Raw genomic sequence first — 20,530 nt, forward strand, 5'->3', positions numbered from 1 at the left:
ACTTTGCCAACAGAGATTTATTAGAAAGGAAATCAAGATGCAACATATAATTACCTGACAGTTATTTAGAAGTTAATTACTCAAGTCTTGTTTTCACTGTTTATCTTCCTCCTGCTTAATTTCTTTTGACCATTTCTTTCTATTGACTAAATTCCTTCAATCCATTACAGAAATGAAGCGGAGGAAACTTAAAGTTACTCTGTGGTTGCAAATTGTCATTAAAGGTTTAGTAAAGGGAAGGAAGTGTGCATGGGGCAGTGCATATTAAAATTACTGGAAAAGTGACTCTTGTTCATTTTCATTAACAGGGTATAAAGTGTGGGTCCTAGAGCGAGACAGAGTTTTGGTTTCTCATCTGCTACTAATTAGCAGTGTGTCCTTGGGCAAGTAACCTGGTTTATCTGAGTTAGTTTCCTTATGGGGAAAAATGGGAATATTAATACCTACATTGGAGGGTAGTTGTAAAAGTAAAAAAAGAAAAGAAAATAAATAAAAGTAGTACTAAATACAGTTCATCATAGCTGGTAGGCATGCAAGCTAAATCATTAAAAATTATGTATAACTGATTCTCCTCACATAGTTAAGATGAAAGCAAATACTCCTCAATAGAGAAGAAGGCCTTCCCAAGCAAATGTGCACATTTTAACCTACAAACTTCGTGGTAATTTCAATTTGTATTGTCCAATTTGCATGAGTTGAACTTTACCTGTCGACTTCCCTGCTTGGAAGAACAGCTACTTGTGCTCCTGGAAGGTGAGACCAATTTTTGGGACACACCCAGGTTCTTCTCATCACTCATCCTGAACAACTGGTCACTTGGCCTTGATGCAGTCAGAATGCCATCCGAAGATCGTAGAGCAGAGAATACGGAGTCCCACAGAGGCTGGTAATTCAGTTCTTATCCAATATATTTAAAAGCATTTTGAATTACCCAAAGGAAATCCCTAAACCAAAAGAAAAAGAATTAGAGAGAGGTATCAAACATCAACCCTAGGCACAAATCATCTGCAAGTTGTTTATCCATACTACCGATTATAGGGCCCCTGTGCTAAGCTGTGGTAGATGCTGTGAAGGAAAAAATACTTTACAACTTCCTCCTACTGGAAATTTTGTATAGGTGGTTTTTCATGTAGCCTTGCAATGTAATGGTTTAAGAACATTAATATGGAAATTTAAATCGATACACATACAAAATCAGTACCACAAAAAATCCAAAGCCATAATGAGATACCATGTTACATTCCCTATGATAGCTAAAAGAAAAACAATACTGACAACAAAAAATAAAGACAATAGTTGGGCAGTGGCACATGCCTATAATCACAGCACTTGGGAGGCTGAGGCAGGAGGACTGTTATGAGTCCAAGGCCAGCCTGGGCTACAAAGTGAGTTCAAGGCCAGCCTGAACTGCATAGTGAGACCCTGTCTCAAAAAAGACCAAAAAAAAAAAAAAAAAGACAATAACTAATGTTGTGAAGAGTATGGAGATGTTGAAGCCCTCAGACATTGATAGTAAGAACCAACAATGGGGCTCGACATGGTGGCACACACCTGTAATCCCAGCACTGGAGAGGCTGAGGCAGGAGGATCGTTGTGAGTTCTAGGCCAGCCTGAACTGTATTGTGAGCCCTTTAATTTAAAAAAATAATAACAATGGTACAAGTATGAATAGTTTAGCAGTTTCTCAAAAATGTAAAGATAGCCAGGGAAAGCCCTTGCCTGGCAAATATAAGGTCCTGAGTTTGATTCCTAGTACCAAAAAAAAAAAAAAAGAAAGAAAAGAAAAGAAAAGAAAAAACAAAGATAGAATCCAGCAATGTTCAAAAGTGGAAATAATCAAAATGTACATTAATTGATGAATGAAGAGACTGAATCTTAGAAAGTCATATAATGGAACATTACTCAGATATTAAAAGGGATGAAGTATTGATACACACTGTAACTTGTGTAAACCCTGAAAACAGCACCCTAAGCAAAGAAGTCAGACATAAAAGACCACAAGTTGTTTTATAAGTTTCTATGTATATAGATCACAGAGTCAACAAATCCATAGAGACAATTGGCCAATTAGTGGTTGCCAGGGATTGAAGGGAGAGGGAGGAAAGGGGTTTAACTGCTTAAAGGCCGCGTGGTTTCCTTTCAGGTTGATGAAAATATCCTGAAACAAGATACTGGCTATTCTTGCCCAGCACTGTAGAAGTACCAAATGTCACTGAACTGTACATTCAGTCACTTGAAAATGCTTAAAAAAGTGTATTTAATATTATAGGCAATATACTATAATTTTTTAAAAACCTCTTTCTGTTTTTGGGAATTTGTTCTCCTAAAGGTTTTTGGAAACATCTTCTTAAAAAACCCTATAAGACAACATAACAAAAACTGTGAAGGGAAACAGTATTTCACATATTTGCACATTAATGATTAAAACAATAATTTATTAAGTACATACCTATTTACCGCCAAGAAAATGCTGTTTCCTTTAATCAACAATATGACAGAGTATTTTATGGGAGAAAAAATTAAGCATCTCAGAAGTTAGGTCACCTTCCCAATCACACAGCTGGCAATCAGGGCACTCTCCAAGCCCTTTGACCATGGTATTGAAAACTGGCCCGCACCCAGTATCCAGGTATGAAGATAGCAGCTGTGGATTCATACTGGAGAGCTAGGGAGCTCAACTAGAAAGTCTGGAGGTAACTACAAAGATAACACCCGTACCTTTCTGGCCACAATACAAATCTCCGAAATGGCAAAGGGGGTGGGGAAACACATGGATGGATCAGGGCAGAGACAGGGATACCCCTAATGCTAGCTAGCTGGGCTGCTTCCCAGCACCTCTGCAGCTCTTTGGGAGTATGGTCTTGACGGAGAGCTTTCCAGTGTCCAGGGAGGAGAAGCCCTGGATTCATAAACCTTTATCCACACTCCTGGGTTAAGGGTAATGAATATGCTGTTTGGGCTTCAGGAAGTCAAGAATTTCATTTCAAGTAAATTCTACCATGTCCTCATCCATGTTAACCACAATAGGAAAAATTACATCTAGTCCATCTGGTTACCGATATTCACAGTCTAATTTCAATTGAAGAATGCTAAATAACTGTCTGGAAACTGGCAAGTTAGGATATCAAACTTTTAGTTAATTATTACATAGTCAAATCTCATGTTTTCACTGGTATTTAGCTCTTTAAACTAAAATCAAACCAATGAAGGAAAATGTCTATATTTTAGAAAATAAATTAAGGTACCCCGAGTCCACTGCAATGTTACTACCATCTAAGCCACAACACACACACACACACACAACCTTTTTTTGTGGGGGAGTGTATGGGGAATCGAACTCAGGACACACTCTTTTATAATAGGGTGATGCCTATAATAAATAAGGCCAAAAGCAATCAACGTTAGCCTCTTCTTGCTATGACATGATTAACTGTTGCTAAATTAGGAGTAAATTGATGTAGTTACAAACTGCCAAAAGAAGCTGGAAAGATATACTACTAGTTTGTTTAATAACCATGTCAGATGCTGCTGTTTGAGAAAGGGAAAAACAACTAACCTGTTGGGAACCGGAAAAGACTAAGTGTGTGTGTGTGTGTGTGTGTGTGTGTGTGTGTGTGTGTGTATGTTTATGTGCATTGTGTGTGCCTGTGTGTGTATGGTATGCATTGCTATGGCAACATATCCACAATGGATTATAAATACAAAGAACTGCTTATGTATGCGTTATTTAGTCAGTTAGTTAGTTTTTTAGGGCTAAGGTATGAAACAGTGTGAAATGTGAAGAAAGAAGAAAAGTTAGGGCAATAAAATGAGCCATGGGAATTCTGAAACTGTGCCAAAACAGAATGTCATAACCTTGTCTTAAGGCAACTGCTAAAAAGGGCTGTCTTTAGCTCTCCATCTTGCCAATCTCGCTTTGAAGGAGACAAACACTTGGGCCAAGACTGTTAGCAGGCCAAGTATAATTCTCATTGAAGCTGGCAATTATGGTTAAGGCTCCTGCCAGCACCCCATTCCTGCCTGCCTCCCTCTTCAGGGGTAACAAGAATCCAAAGCTCTTCCCATATCCACTTCCACAGCAAAGTCTGGGGTTACTGCCCAGGGAAATACATCTACTTCATCTTCTAAAACCCACTTTCATGCTAGTCTCAGCAGAAATTTAGCTAAAATGACCAAGGGTGGCTTACTGGGCCAAAGAAGCTAAGTTCTGGGAAAAGGATATGCTTAGATGGAGTAGAATAACAAATGAAGGCAGCAGTATCCCAAGACTAAGCGACCCAAGGTGTCAGGCTGGTCACTTGAACAGAGGCAGCTATTATGTCCACCCTGGAGGACTCTGCAGGGATGGGCTGGATACCAGAGGGAAGGAATTGGCAGGAACCCCCAAGAAATCTCAGTGCAGGGATATATTCTATTCTAGGTAGAATGTAGCTGTCTTCATGTGCTGACCTACATCAATGAGGAATTCTCTAAGGAGAAAGTATAGCCAGGAGCCCAGGCTGCTGACTCAGGGCTCCAGGAGAGAATGAGGCGGATATCTGTGAAGCACTCTGAGTACTTTCACCCCATCCAGTGAGCCTCCAGTGGAAGACATCTAATTCGAAAAACTCATTGGCTAGGAAAAAGTATAATAGCTTCCTGATCAGATTGCAAACAGCTTAAGGATGATAATTTATTTCCACCTAATTTTTAATGAAGCATAACTTCCATACAGTAAAATTAACATATCTTAAGAGCACATATAGGAATTTACATTTACAAGTACATAATCTCCACCCAGATCAAGAAACAGAACATTCTGCAGCCTTCCCAGAAGGGTCCTGGGGCTGGGGGCTGATCCCTGAACAGAGTGGAGCACTGCATCCTTGCCAATGTGCTGAAGGCATCAAACGGGTTCTAGAGCTGCTTTTTTGTTTCCTGCGTACAAAAAGTGTTTAATGTGTGCATCAGTTTGAGGAGAAAAACTCCTAACTTCCTTTTCCCTAAATCATGGAGGCCATCAAATCAAGGAGGTGTGAAAAGCAGATGCACTTAGGCCAACTGGAAACTGTCCTTCTGGGCCCTCTGAGATGATCAGGTTCCTCTCTCACCACTGCACGCCCCTCTAAGAAGCTGATGGGCCAGGCCCTGGGTGAAAACCAGTGTTGTGGTTAAAAGTCAAATGGTGATAAGTTACGCTTCCACAGGTGAAAAGAGAATGAATTTCTACCAAAAATGGTGAAGAATTGGTAACTTGTCTTGCCAAGGTTGATTTATACCTTACTTTTAAAACAAATGTCATTTAGAAAAGATTACCATTTGGGAAAAACAACAAATATTGGACCTTGACAAATAAACTATAGTCTTTCGGCTTTTATGTACAAAAGTGGGAAATAATAATATCCACCTCTCAGAGAATTGTGAGTTAAATCAGAAAATGAGTAGAAAGGGTCCAGCTTGAATAGAATGGACACTCAACAGATCTAAATACTACGTCCCTTTTTCCTGGGATATGCAACACAAGATAAGAACCTATACTCCTCCCCCAATCAAAAACAAATAGAGACACCACAGAATTTTAAAACACTTGTGTCTTACAACATATTAACATTTCCCTGAATCTGGAGCACAAGTGTGAACGAATTATTCTTAAATCATTAAAGCAACATGCTTAGTTTGGAAAAAGACAAATGCAGGATAAAAGTCATATAATTCAACACCACTGACTGTGCAAAATAACAATTTACTGTTAAACAGTAGGTTGAAAACAGTTACATTTAACATAACTTCTTATTAATCTGTTAGCCTAAGGGTCTGCATGCATATACTCAGGTGGGTTGAACTTGAGAAACAGATTTGCTCCTGCAGCTAGAAATAACTCTCATGAAGATCGCAAGGCATATAGTTCCAGCAAATTTGAAACTTCCCAATAAAACAGATAAATAAATTGCATCCTAGATTAATGCCAGAAATTTTAACAGGGTACTCATTTCTCATCTCTGATAAAAGGAATTATTCTAATCCTTTTTTAGAAATGGCTCCCAAAGCACCCTGATTTTTAAAAATACGTATTAATAGTCAGAAATAGGCCTGCGGTTACTTGGCTCTAGGAGTCCCAGACCAGAGATTCAAGACCAACAGTTTCTGGAAACCAGTTCTAATCACTATAATCTGAGATACTGATAAATGGTCCAGCACCCCGGGTGAAGCTCTGGCCAATCCCCTTAACAATGGTCTGGTCAGGGAGCAAATATTTGACTGTGCTTGGGGCATGAACACTGAGGCAAAGGGTCTGAGCAAATCTACACTCCCATATCTCAACAGCAAACAACTCCCAACAAGACTCTGCACTACAATCTCTTCTCAGACTCAACAGACTAATGATTCAAGTGCTTACTTGTCTGGCAGGTGCCCACAGAGTGCAAACTTTTACCCCCTGCTCCTTTCTAGCCTTCCAGATGCCACTTCTTCAGGGAATATCATATTGTTTGCTCAGAGCTCACCCAGCAACAGATATACATGTGGATGCAAGTGTGAAATGTGGCAGTTTCCAGGAGACCATGTTTGATGGTAACACAATGCTAGTTTACGTGTAAAATACTTATTTGCCACCACTGAGCAAACAGAACAAAGAGTACAAAAACAGCAATCATTCTATAGAATCAGGAGACCCAAGAGGGAATTCTAGCCCCATTTCTTAAACAAAGGAAACATTTCTTCTCTACCACCACCAGACTATCAGTTTGACCACATCCTAGGACAGAAACACAGCATTTCATTTCACTTGTTTAAAAAAAAAAAATCAACCCCAAACAGTTTCTCATTATTAGAATTTAAATTTGTCTATCATTTCCATGCCTGAGATTTGTCCTCTGGTACTATGGAGGACAAGATCAACAATTTTTTCACTATAACCCTTACCATTCCCACTTCCCACACAGCAAGTATTTCATTCTCCAGACCAGAGAGGACTATTTTTATCAGTCATTTCTCATGTGACAGGAACCCTCATGTGCAATTCTCATCACCAGACAGCTGGTAACACTACCCAGATTTAAAGACAAGATGCAGTGTTATCCAGCAGGTAGAAGGGAAGATGCCAATTAGAGTCAACTTTGAAACTCAGGTAATTTGGTATTCAACACATTCTGATGTGAAACTTTTGTTTTCACTACTTGTTTAGTACTCAGAGTATGAGCCAAACATGTCAATGTCAGTGCCTCTTGATTTACTTACTGACTGACCCATCAGAACAAGTTTGGCACTTGTAGTTTTTGATACTGCTGGGCCTCGCAGAAACAATTAGTGCAAGTACTGAGGCACCACAATGCCTCCCTCTCCTGGCACACACACGACTGTTAACACCATGTCCATGGAAGGCCCTCATGTCTCTGACTTTCAGTGTCCTCACAGCTCACTAAGACTATCAGGTCACAGGGACTGCTGAGCAACTAGCTTTTCTTCTCAATAGAACACCTTTGTTTTGGGGAGGTTTTTTTTTTTGGTATTGTTTTGTTTTTGTTTTTGTTCTTGACTGAGTTCCAATATTTGACGTTTTAGGGGTGAGAGCATATTTTGGTCCTGACATATTTTTATTATTATGAAATTGTGTGTGTGTGTGTGTGTGTGTGTTGTTTTTTTGTTTTTTTTTTTTTGTACTGAGGATGAGCCCAGGGCCTCCACCATGAGCTACATTTCCAGCCCTTTTTCTATTGTTTTTTTTTGAGACACTAAGATGGCTAGGCTGTGATCCTCCTGCCTCAACCACCGCAAGAATGCTAATATTATAGGGGTGCCACGGCATGTGGCTTCTTTGTGTGAACTTCAAGCCATAGCAGAAGCAATGTTCATCAGCTGACTTTTCGTTAGTTGCAACAGCTCTAGGATGCACAGACAAGTAACCCTATCTTTGCTCAAGTAGTCATACTTGGAAATGGTTTGCTCTCCAGTCATACATGACATGCTTGGACAAGAGCATCACGGGCACTGAAGGCTTCTCCACAGCCCAACATTAATATAATCATGGACTCAGCTGAATGTAGCATTTGTGATTGGTTTGTTGTCTAGTTGCAGGATTAGTGATGTGAGTGCTGCATCCACCCAGAGGCAGAGCTGACATACTCTGTATCAGTGTAAGGGCGGGAAGAAGGCATGTCTTTCTTTTGCTCCATTTGCTCGTGCTGTTTGCAGTGGCCATGAATGGCTGCCCCACCATGCCAGCCTGCCATGGATCAAGCTGAGGATGGACTGAAACCCCAAATCTGTAAGAAATAAATCTTCCCTTGCTTCACTTTGGGCATCAGGTATTTGTCTCAACAAGAGAAAAGTAAGTAACCAAGACAGTATTCCTTAATTACCAATTCTGCACACCTATTAATCTACAACCCCTTTTAAGTTCCCATACTGTACAGCCATGATCAGTCTCAAACTGTCCAGCTACAGCTACTCCAAAGTCTTCTAGACCTCTAGTTAAAATGCAGATTTTTCTCTACTTTAGATGACTTGGATCAGAATATCCAGAGGTAGGCTTATATGTTTAACACATGCATGTTAAAGTTTGAGAAACTCTAATATAGCCAGTATTTTCAACCCTTTTTATCCTGAACCAATCATTCTAGTTGTATCTGCAATATGGCAGATGGCAGGAAGTCAAAATCGTCTTTCATTATCCTAGACGAGTGTTTTTCAAAAGAGTAGTCCTCAAACCAGCAGCAGCAGCTCTTGTTAAAAGGCAAAGTTTCAGAATTCACCCCAGACTAAGAACCAGGAACACAAGAAGGTGCCCAGAGCCTATTTTCAACAAGTTCTCTAAGGAATTTCAATGCACAGGTCTAACTACCACTTTACAGGCTAGCATTTTACCCACAGTAGAGAATCTTGACACCTCTGGTACATATTTGTCAGGGGACTGGAAGATACCCTGACTCATTTCTGAGGCAGATTCTTTCTAGCTTCTACTTATGTGGGGTATGGAAAATGTCAGATACATTTGCTGCCATGCTCCCTCCCACACTTAATCATCATGGCAAGTTTTCTCAAACAGCTCTCCAGAAAACTAAAAGTCAGAATTAGTGAAGCAGGTCCTGTCTTCTAAGATCCATTCTGGCATTGTGGATGGGTGTCAATCCAGGAATTACCTTATCCTAACTAGGACATTAACTTTCTAAGAGCATCTGGTCATAAGAGTCAACACATATGATCTATCCTTGATGCTCCATTAAGCATATACCTTCCAGGAACTTGCCAAATATAAATCATAACTTTGAGCTTTGTATAGTCCAGATTTAACTAAGCAGTGGATTGGAACTCTACATATTACATTACATAAGGAACTTTTAAAAACACTGATAACTAAGCACTATCCTGAATCTATGTATTATGTTGGAATCTACAAGGGAGCCAGGCTTTGTTATTCCTATACCTCCACAGGTGATTCTCATGCAGAACCAGGGATAGAAGTCATTATTAAATGGTCTTAAAAAGTAAGGTAATACGTATAGCTACTCAAGGTAGATCATCCAATGATTAGTGTAGAAGTACACTAATCTGATCTTTAAAAACTACATTTCCTACACTGGCCTCTAGATTTGTGTCCTTAGCCTATGATGAAAGAAATTATTTTAAAGAAAGAAATAACCAGATGCCAGCCTTTTCCCATGAGTCAGCATCATTTGTGCACTTCAGGGAAAGAGAACAAGAAGTCACCAAGAAGCAAGTCCTCCCTGTGAACTGGCACCACGCATGGACTGCTGTGGGTAGAGCCAGACCTTAGCCTTTTCCCATGAGCCTGTGCCATTTGCAGACTGCAGGGAAAACGAACAAGAAGTCACCACAAAGTAAGCCCTCCCTGCAAATTAGCACCATGCACAGGCCACTGGGGGAAGAGCGAGATGCCAGTCTTTTCCTATGAGTCAGTGCCATTCACAGACTGTGGGGAAAGAGAACAGGTAGTCACCAAGAAGCAAGCCCTCCCTGCAAATCAGCGCCATGCATGGGCTGCTGGAGGGGACAGCCAGATGCCAGCCCTTTCTGGCGCGCAGGTTGGGTAACAAGAAGAACCAACCCCCTTCTCTAGACACCCCACCATAAATGACTGGCTGATCCAGACAAACTATTGAGATAAAATACAATTTAATGCTTGTAGTTTTTAATGTTTACTAACTTTGCAGGTCTAAAGCTGGTACTCTGAGCATCTATTCAAAGGATAACAATACACTGTACAGCATCTATGGGGGATCTCCTTCTGAAGGTGGTAGAAATTGTTAATTCCCTATTGTCTTGTTTTGAAGTCCTGTATCATTTTCATTGTTCTGTTGGCCTGGGCTTTATTCTGTTTTGTTTTGTTTGATTTTATTATATCCAATGGCATGAGCAGCTATTTCAAAGATAACAAGATAAATTATAGTATCCATTCTGGATTTACTCTTATCTTGTTTTGAAGTCCTTTATTGCATTCACTGTTTTGTTTTTATTGGTTCTATTCTGTTCTGTTTTAATTTTACTATATCTGAAGATGTCTGCAGCTATTTTGAAGACAACAAGAGGCATTATTGTAACTGTTGTTGATTTCCTATTGTTTTGAAGCCCTATGTCACTTACACTGGTTTATTTTCATGGGTTTTATTTTGTTTTATTTTGCTTGGTTTTATCCTCTTTAAAATAAAAAGAAAGAAATAATCAACCAACTCTGTGTTTTGGGAAATTGTTTCTTCCTGGACCTATCTGAGACAAGTTCATAGGCTGGACAATAGCTCTCCCCCAAACCTCAAATAAGATATACTGCATCTGCGGTATTCTTGTGATCCACTAACCTAGACCACAAAAGGAAACTAGTATAATTTTACATATTCTTAAATTAACCCAATTTCCTTTCCTATACATAAACTGTTTACCTATTTAGCAATAATGTACTCAAGAATTCTGCAGTAGATGGAAAGAACTCCTCAGCGTAGAGCAGAACCATCATGCTGGTCAGAATGTCCTCCAAAGCTTACTTTATGGCAATCCTAACCGTGAGGGTGGAACATGGGCAGTAGGATCCTGAAAGAGCTCCTCTGTAGATACCTGCAGTACAGCAAGGGTGGGGAATAACTGGTCTAGAGTTTTCAGTAATTTCTTTTCTAGTAATCTTTGTAGCGTCCACCCACTTTCAGGTTTGTCATCGCCACCTCAGTTACTTCTATCTAGCATTTAAAGGTCCCAGGGAAATGTGGCAGTTTGGTCCCTCGTAGTGTGTTTGGATGAATTAGCAGGAGAGTCCCTATCTCAGCTGGGGGCCGTATCTTTGCTCCCTTCACTATCATGGGCTTCATGACCTTCTTCTCTTGATTTAGTAGATACTCTCCAGTTAAAAGCTTTCCTTTAAAAAACAGTTGAAAACAAGTTAGATGAAATAATTCTTTTGACTACTGATGGTTTGTGAAAGTTCACCCAGGAGCTTATCTTTTATTTGTGCCTTGGGCCAGGATGCAGGTTTGTGAATCTGTTTTTTAGCTTTTAACCATTGTTTGCAAGCCTCTTTCCTGAAGTTAGCTCTACCGACATTATTCTAGCATATTTCTTCAATTTTCTTGGGTGTCTCCTTGATTATGAGCCTGGCAGTGTACTGTTCAAGGTTCCCTTAAATACAGTATATTTATATTTATGTATTAAATATGTATATGGTTTAAAATAAATATTATATACTTTTAAAAATATATATTTAAGAGGAACTAATATAAATATAAATACTTTTAATTTTATTGTCATCAGAACAGTTAACATATATGAAATTGACATATTTCAGTGTATAGTATAGTCCTTACATTTAGTTAGAGCAGTTCTCGGCCACTTACTCATCTTACAAAACCAAAACGCTGTATCCGTTAACAGTCCATTCTCTCTGACACCCAGCCCTTGACAACCACCATTATACTCTCTGCTTCTATGTGTGTGATTATTTTCGATATTTTTATAAGGGAAATCATGTATTATTTATCCTTCTGTGACTAGATGATTTCACTTAACACAGTTCTCCAGGGTCATCCATGTTAAGGCCTATTGCAAGATTTTCTTTTGCTTAAAGACCGAACAACATTCCTTTGAATGTGCAGACCACATGGGACAGTCATTATGCCTTCATCTGTCTACAGATACTTAGATTGCTTTTGCTATTGTGTCACTATGAATAATAACAACAACAAAGAAAACATTCTTTTAACTTTGAAGTGCTGCTTACTGGCTCTTCTTTTTCTTTCCCAGTTACACGGGCAGTTACTAAAGTTCTGTCCTCCATTCACTTCTTTCTGTAAGATTTAGCTCTTGGAGATCTTACTCATGCCTATGGCTTCAGAAAGGCAGCTCTCTACCATTCTGTTCTTTACCCTTCTCCAGTGCACAGCCTGCTGGGGGGGCCTACACTGGGGCTCTAAGCCTGTAAGGGCAAGGTGGTCATCCCTTCATGCTGAGATCTGCTGTTGACTTCTTGGACTCTCTTATACCACAGTTCTTAACCAACCAACCACATTCCTTCTGCTAGATCCCTAAATACTGCAGATTGTACTCTCATGGGCACTCATTTCATTGCCTCTGATTTGTTTTATGTATTTTTTATTCTCAAAACCATTATCCACTTTAGACAACCATTAAGCCTCGGAGCTTACTCTACATTTCCTCTCATCACTTCCACCCACCTCAAATTCTCTCGTCCAATTCATTTTTAGGGCTCTCTCCCCTCTTACAAATTCTCAGTGATTACAGGAAAAATGAAAGTTGCATGGAATATTAAAACCTTCAGTCTATAATTATACTGAACTTATTTCAGACTCAGGTCTTCTGCTATTTACTCTATATTACTAAACTCTTGAATTGTTACTCAGTTGAAAGTAGGCATAGACCAAAGGGCTAACTTCACAGGGTTCTGTGATGTTTTCTAGAATAACGCATGTAAAATACAGTGCAGCGCTTGGCAGACATCACTCACTTACAGTCAGCTGGTGTCACTCAAGCTGCATCTCCCAAACTTCACATATGCACACCCTGTAACCCGTGCTCTCCCACCACTGTGGTTCTTGCCTGTGTCCTAGACAGTCCTTTTTCTCTGAGCACCTTCCTTCCTAACCCACATTACCTCTCCCTTCTGCGGAAATTTCCTCAGTCTTCTTCAGGAAACCTTTCTCACCCCTTCCCCCGTCCCAAATGGTTTGTTTCTCTTTTGGACTTCTGCTTTGCTTTGGCTCTATCTGAAAGTATTAGTCATGTTTCCTGTATTTTGAGTCACTCTTTGTATCCTAACTGCTAGACACTGAGTCTACAGTTCACTTAGGGACTGCATTTTACTTATCATTTCATTCTGTAGAAAGGTAACTTACAAATATTGGTTGTAAGAATTGTTAATCCAGGACAAAGTTCTCCAGGTGAGCACATTTATTTCCATAGAAGCCTTCCTCCTTCCCAGTTCACTGGAATCACTTTAGGATTACAGATGATTCCCGAAAACTTTAGACTGCTTTAAAGCAAAACACTGTCTTCCAGAGTTACATTCTGGTCATGACAACCAACCATTCTAACTTTGTGAGACAAATCCAATGATCCTATGAACATCCAAGTTTTAATGTTTCAAATTTACTTTGCTTAGTCCCCAGAGGTTGTGCAGTGGCACACAGCTACAGATATTGTAAACAACCTGCTTCTCAGGTGTTCACTCATTTCTTTGTTTCTTAGCACTCATGATTAAATCTGGGTCCTTTGCACTGAGCTATATTCCCAGCCCATTTTATTTATTTATTTATTTTTGAGATAGGGCCTTGTTAAATTGCTAACGTTGGGGCTTAAACTTGTGATCCTCCTGCCAGGTACTGTTGTTATCACTTATTAAAGTTTTCCTCCTCTCTTACTAGTCTTGTCTTTGCTATGCCTAGTGTTCTCCATCGGATCAAGTTGTGATTTTTTTTCCTTCTCACCAAATTTTGGTGCAACTCTCTTGATCAGATTAGCAAATCTCTTGCAAAACACACTTATCCTCAAAAGGGGACAACAGTCTGTCCTGCAAATCTAACACTGCTTGTCAGCCTATCTGTGCTAAACGTCCTCTCCCAGCTCATACTCTACTGTCCTCCACAAATCCTTCAGTTTCTACCATGAATTCATGCAAGTTTCTTTTGACATTTAGTATATTTTATCTATATCAGTGAATGGAGTAGATCTACTTAGTAGATCTGACATTTTGATAAGTTTTCATTCATGTCTTGGCTTTTTGTCATCAAGATCCATTCTCCCTTCTCTAACAATAAACTCTTAAGCTTCAGATGGTCTCATGGCTGTCTAGTAAGAGGTACATTTCCACCTTCTCTGCAGTTTGGCCGGCATTTTCTTACCAAGTGCTGCCAATGGGAGATGAGTAGAAGTTAAGCTTCTTCCAGGTCATAATCCTGAAAAGAGAAAAACATGTGTTTCCTATCCTTTTCTCATTCCTTGGGCTGGGAGAAGGCGGCAATGGACCCAGAAATGAAAACTACTAGTTGAAGACAGATTATTACCATGCCAGCACAGAGAAATAACCATATCTGGACAGCTACATGAAAGAAATTTAATTTTTTTAAAGCCAGTTAATCTCAAAGTTTCATTACAAATAATGTAGGCCCCAAGAAGGTAGCATGCCTTAAAATTAAGTCTCATGGGTCATCTCTATGCCCCTCAACATAAAGTTGTCAACCATTCCTTTCCTGAGTAGGTTCCTGGGCCAGAAGCACAAATCCCTCTCAGTAATAATGTTTCTCTCTTATTTTATTTTACTTTTGGTACTGGGAATTGAACTCAGGACTTTGCACTTGCTAGGCAGGTGTTTATGCCACTGAGCTATATCTCCAACCCCTTCAAATAGGACTAAAAATGAATATCCACTCTTCAAATCTTCTTTCTCCAAAGCCAGCAGGACAGCCCCTTTCAAACCACATGTATCACCCATGTGGTTGGGACAGATCAGGATGATTGAATGTTCTCACTGGAGGGGATGAGTTCATGAGTGTAACGGTATTTCCTCCACTCCTGAATAGAAAAATCAGAAACAGGATGTTCTCTTTCTCCTGCAGCACAGCGACTTTTACCTGTTTCTCCACGTGTTAGATGAAACACACAGACAATGGAGCTTGATTCAGGAAGCCATCATGAAAGACAACACTGAAGGAGAGCAGCTACACTGAAAAAAAATTAATCCAATTTGGCTCTCTACAATACCTCCTACATCCCTGCTGTGCTTACTCCTCAGTGGGGGAAACTAAGCGGCAGAGGTTTATTTGAAGGAGGAAACTACTCTGACCAAGAAGATAAAATGTGCGTAAGTGAAACAAGTTAGATTTCAGCCGGGGTGTGCCTTTTCCTAGGAGTGGTGGGCAGTCACAAGGGAGGGGCTGCAGTTGTGATCACAAGGGTGAAGAGGCAGCCTTCAAGAGCCTAAAGATGGGGTGTGACCTGCTAGGCAGAAAGAGGAATGTGCGGGGCAGAGTTTGGAAGCCAGGTAGAAAGGGTACTTGTTAATCCTGCGGAGCTTCTTTGAAATCCCAAAGCCCAACCCCACTTCACCCCAAATCCTCGGGCCACCTGGGAATCCAGGGCTATGGCAGCTCCTGGGTGAACCAGAGGAACAGCAAGGTCAAGCAATGGTCCACACATGATCCTGCATCCAGAAAGGTCAGATTTACCCTACAGAACAGCCTTCTTTCATTTTAGTGTTTAATTTCACTTGGGTATCTAATGTCAGACCTGCTGCATCTAATTTACACCAAATTAAAATGCAAAGCAGGATGTGACTTAGCAGTTTAAAGGGTAAGAAGAGATAGCACCACCCAAGAACTTAAAATAACATCTGGTGGTTTGAATTTTATCAGTGGGTGGTGTTACTCTCCCTTAACTCACAACTGCTTGCGGAAGCAGAAGCAGGGTAGAGTTTTAACAATTGGCAACCACACACCCAGAATTTCATTACTTATCTAAAAAGACTATTAATTGATTCAGTAGGAAATGTGAAAGTGAATTCTTTAAAACTTCTCCATCTCCTAGAAAAGTCTATCTAGCATCTCTTCAGGAGTGTAAAAATTCAGCTAACAACGAACAATGCTCCAAAAGCATGTTAATTAAACACTCTCAAATAACAAGAAACTAAATACCCTGGTAGTTGACATATCAGATTTACACACTTCAAGTTTGTTGTCACCTACATAACAGTCACCCTGAACCTAGAATATAAGCTCTGTAAAACTAAGGTCAGGGGATCTGTTGGGGGAAGGGGGGTAAATAATTAGAACTATAAGGGCAACAACAGTAATGTCTTATAAAGAATCACTAATTTAGTAAATGTAAGTGGAGAGAGAAAGAGAGACAGGAAGCTTTACTCCTAGAAGGATAGCTCCAGGAAGTAAACATAAAACCATTTAAATGTACAAGCTGGAAAAAACTGTAAGGAAGGGCAAAGACAGTAAGTTTTTAAAAACTGAGGTGGATTTTGGTACACTGGAGTTAAAAGGACATGAAAGATTTAAAAGTGCCTGTTACTAATGCTAATACTGCAATGACTATTTTATCTTCTAGAGTAAATAAGTTAAACGTAACTTGAATACTAAACTATTCTTTCTTGTCTTTTAAAAATTTTCCTATAATTAGCACATGACTTGGTAAGTGCAAGGTTATTTATCAAAGTGATGACCTGTGTCTTGCTCTGCTCTCCCAACAACTTGCTAGAGAAAGATTTTTATTATAAATTGTCTCAGGAGTAGGAAAATACTCTAAACTACTCATTTATCAAATTAAAAAAATTTATAAAGATGGATCCTAATTTCTAAGAGGTTTACATCTAATGTTGATGTTAAAAAAGAGTAATAAGTAATAGAAATTACAAATAAGAAAATCTATTACAAATAAAATCTCAGTCAAAATTTTGGGAGTCAACCAAGTATTAAAATTCTAGTTAGGATCTAGCAAATTAATTTTAGAAATAAAATTTGGCAACCAGGACCCTGAAGTTCACTTTGCATTTCCATATGTTGTACATTCTCTACAGTCATCAGCTGAGCTAAGGAGTTTAGTAAATTAAGACATTGTTTTGCACCATTTTGTACACAGATAGCACCTTTTATTAAAGGACTCCAAGTGCCACACAAAGGCAGCACCCTCATACTAATAGCAGGGCAGCCCAGGACAGAGCAGTAAGTGACAGGAAATGAAATACTCCCAGTGTCCAAGTCTCACAGCTTTTTAATGGGTAGAGTGGGCAGATGTTACTTCTGATTCATCTTTACTGGGCATGGAAAATGTACTTTTTAAATTTGACCACACCGATTATATCTCATCCCACAAGCTCTTCTAACAAAGTGACATCAACATATCTATGCAGATAGAATGGCTTTATGTTCTCTTCCCTTAAATATGGGTAACTTTGTGATTACAGAAAAGCTGATACCATATGATAACCAAGCCTGTGTTAAAAATGGCCATACAACACTTACTGAGTGCTCTCTCATCTCAGGATGCTTGTCTTCAACTTAGCCACCATGGTGTGAGGAAGCCCAAGCTAGCCAATATAGAAGGAACACACAGAGAGGCCCATTCAGAAGAGAATCAAGATGTCCCCCACTGGGAGTCAGTATTATCCCCTGGATAGGCAAAGAGGCAAATCTTTCATCATTCTAGGCCCCCAGCCTTCTCATCCCCCCCAGGTGACACTGAATAGAGGATAAACTGCCTCTTCTTAAAGAGTCCTGTCCTCCAATTGCAGATCTAAAAGCTAAATAAAATGTTACTATCTTAATCTACCAAGTTGTAGAAAGTGAGCATACAAATGAAAATATTCTTATCATACTCACTCTTGTCAAAATGAAGAGGCCACTGGAAAAACCACTCAGCTCACTATGGTAGGCCTATCTAATCCAATGGGTTGCCTTATATTTCTTAAATATATTTTTTCATGACACTATCAACTATAACTTCAGACTAACTTAGCTAAAACTATTGAAGTTCATCACTCACACCCTGCCCACTCCTTCAAGCACTTTAAATGCCAATGAGCTTTCTTTCAAAACAATTTGCACAAATTTCTCTGTCATAATAAAACCCCCATCTTTTCCTTTGTTCTTGGGTCAGACCAGAGGCAACCTGGTTTCTTCATGTGTCCTTAGCTGCATCCTAATTCTTATATTACTACCAAATAAAATTTTTATTTGAAGATTCATCTCTACCTTTATTCAACTTTGTCAAAGTTTCACTAAAGTTCATTAAACAGCATTACATAGCTGAAACCTTAGACAGGAATTCCTAGCAGACCTCCAGGCTGGGAAGGTGGGAAGTATGAGAACAAAAAAGTCTGATACTTAAATCCATAGGACAACTCACTTCTCCTGACCCTCGGGCCACATTCTCCTTCCCCAGAGCTTCCCATCCTTGCTATGTGGGTCAGACTCAGAAGAGGATTCCTGGGGCGAGAGACCCAGACTCCTCTTCAAACACCACAGATGAAGCAGACACAGTGCAGTGCATGGACCATTAGCTGACTGAGGTCAGTTTGTAGCTGACAATGGTAAACCACAAATGCGGCATCAGAAATCTAACACTAGACACAAAGATGAAATGACATGCAAACCCCTTAATAACCCTCTAAATATACCTTTTGACCAGACCTCAACATTTCTTATCATTCAGCATTACCTCAAACTACGTCTGGGAGCAGATTTCCAAGTGGCAACTAAGCTTCGGAATTATAGCATCTTATTAAAACCACAGGTGGGTGGGGGTTCAACGACGATGAGAACTCAGGGCTGTTCTCTCTCCAGCAAGAATATATGTATAACCAAAAAGCACAAGTTCTAGATAGATACATTCAAATATTTCTAAAGAGCAAATTTATCATGAAATTAGATTAAAGGCCTCAGTCCCATTCAATTCTTTAATTAGAGCATGCGGCTTCTTGGGCCTTGGCCAGAGAGTTGTCCAATGAGTCCTGCAGTGCAAAGCTCTAGTTCCAACCCCCACAGGATTCCTTGAGGGTTTTCAGTGCCCAGAAACCACAAGGGATGCCAAGAAGGCCACATAGAAAGCAGGGCTTTGTTGTGTCAGTGGAGGAGAAGTGACTGAGAATAGAGGGAATAAGGGAAAAAGACAGGGGATCAAGTGAGTAGGGCACGAGCAAAACCTGAATGATAATAGAAAGAAAAGTCAGCATGTAGACCTGGGCCACAAACAGAATTTAGGTGCTGACAGTTCTGTAGCCTCTAGACTCCTGGGGCCAGTGCAAATTCTATTTGATTTTAAACCACTTACATTTACCTAGCCACCATGCTCAATAGCACAGTTTTAGGCTGTATCATTCTAACCTGCTTATTTTCTCCCTTTTTCCATTAACATAAATGAACCTGGGAACATTTATGCTTCCTGAAATCTCCCAGGGGTGCTCTTAACTCTGCCTCTTCTGACAAAAGTCAAAGGCTGGGATACAGCTGAGTTACTACCAAGTACTATAACCAAAAATAAACATATTGAATGACAGGCAATTTTTCTCCATTAATTTTACTGCTTAGGTAAAATGAAATGAAGGGTAAAGCTCGCTATTGGTTTTCTACATGAGGTCAGCAGAGATTTTCAGCAATAAGCTCAAATGAAACTTAAGGCACTTTAAACTGTCAATACAGAGATGAGCTGCCTTGAAAGGCTCAGATCCTCAGTTCACACAACTTCAATTGAAAACCATTTAGGAATGTTACTAAAAATTGTGTAGCATTCTTGGGTCACTTAAGAATGGCTAATAACAGCTGCTCAGTATTAACAGTCTGCAAAACAAAGCAAAAAATCACATTCTAGAATAACAATAAAAATGCTATCAGTTCAAACAATTATCAGCTGCCAATTTTTTGGGAAGATGAAAATATTTACCATTTTCTAATCTCTTCAGACGGCAACAGAAATCTATTCCCAGCCAGGCAGGTATCTTTTCATAGTGAGGAGGCAGGGAGGTGACTAGTCTTTCATGAAGGTCCTCAGGCTATTTATAAAGTCCCAGAGAGCCCCACAAAACTACCCAATAATTATCATTTTGGTCTACAGTCAAGTTGCTAATTTGACAAAGAAATTCACTAAGAAAGCAACTAATTCCCCAACATTCAAGTTTTTTGACAATCTCATGTCTAATTTGCCAACTCAAACTCATTTTAGTCACTGTCCAATGTAGAAGGGCAGCAAATGAGAAGAGAGGCGTAAGTGACCTTCTCTGAGAGCCCAAGGAGAAAAACACCAAGCTGTGTTGCTTTAGCAAATGAATCAGCATGCTAGCATGTTACAAGATCCAGGGAAGAGTCAACAGAGCTGAGATCTGGTCATATACTACAGATAACACTAAGCAGATTAATCTTATGCTACTCTAATTGTCTGCTCCTGCTTCTAAAATGAATAAAAGCGAGGTGAACCAAATGCTCAGGCAAAAGCCCACTGGCCCCTCTTTCAAAATTATCTCTGTGTCTTGTCTCTAATCTCCATTTACCCACTCCAGTTAGGCATTCCTAGTATGCTGGTTTCATACAATTCAATATAATTC

The 20,530-nt window shown here is 39.7% G+C and overlaps 1 protein-coding gene across 5 annotated transcripts in view; it reads right to left on the reverse strand.

Annotated features, from left to right (window-relative positions):
* Nucleotides 1-20,530, reverse strand: part of Osbpl3 (oxysterol binding protein like 3) — a 165,861-nt gene that overhangs the window by 83,357 nt on the left and 61,974 nt on the right. For 4 of the 5 annotated variants that reach the window (XM_063239582.1, XM_063239571.1, XM_063239578.1 and 1 more), the window contains exons 2-3: nt 14,334-14,387; nt 707-944 (exon numbers count right to left, since the gene is read on the reverse strand). In XM_063239582.1, coding sequence (XP_063095652.1) covers nt 707-799 — 93 coding nt within the window. In that variant the 5' untranslated portion in view covers nt 800-944; nt 14,334-14,387. The remainder of the gene's footprint in view (nt 1-706; nt 945-14,333; nt 14,388-20,530) is intronic. The other variant, XM_003467913.5, reaches the window with a different exon arrangement.

This window comes from Cavia porcellus, unplaced genomic scaffold (assembly GCF_034190915.1).
Source record: "Cavia porcellus strain 051 isolate PalLab524CR breed Dunkin Hartley unplaced genomic scaffold, mCavPor4.1 scaffold_2, whole genome shotgun sequence".
NCBI lineage: Eukaryota > Metazoa > Chordata > Mammalia > Rodentia > Caviidae > Cavia > Cavia porcellus.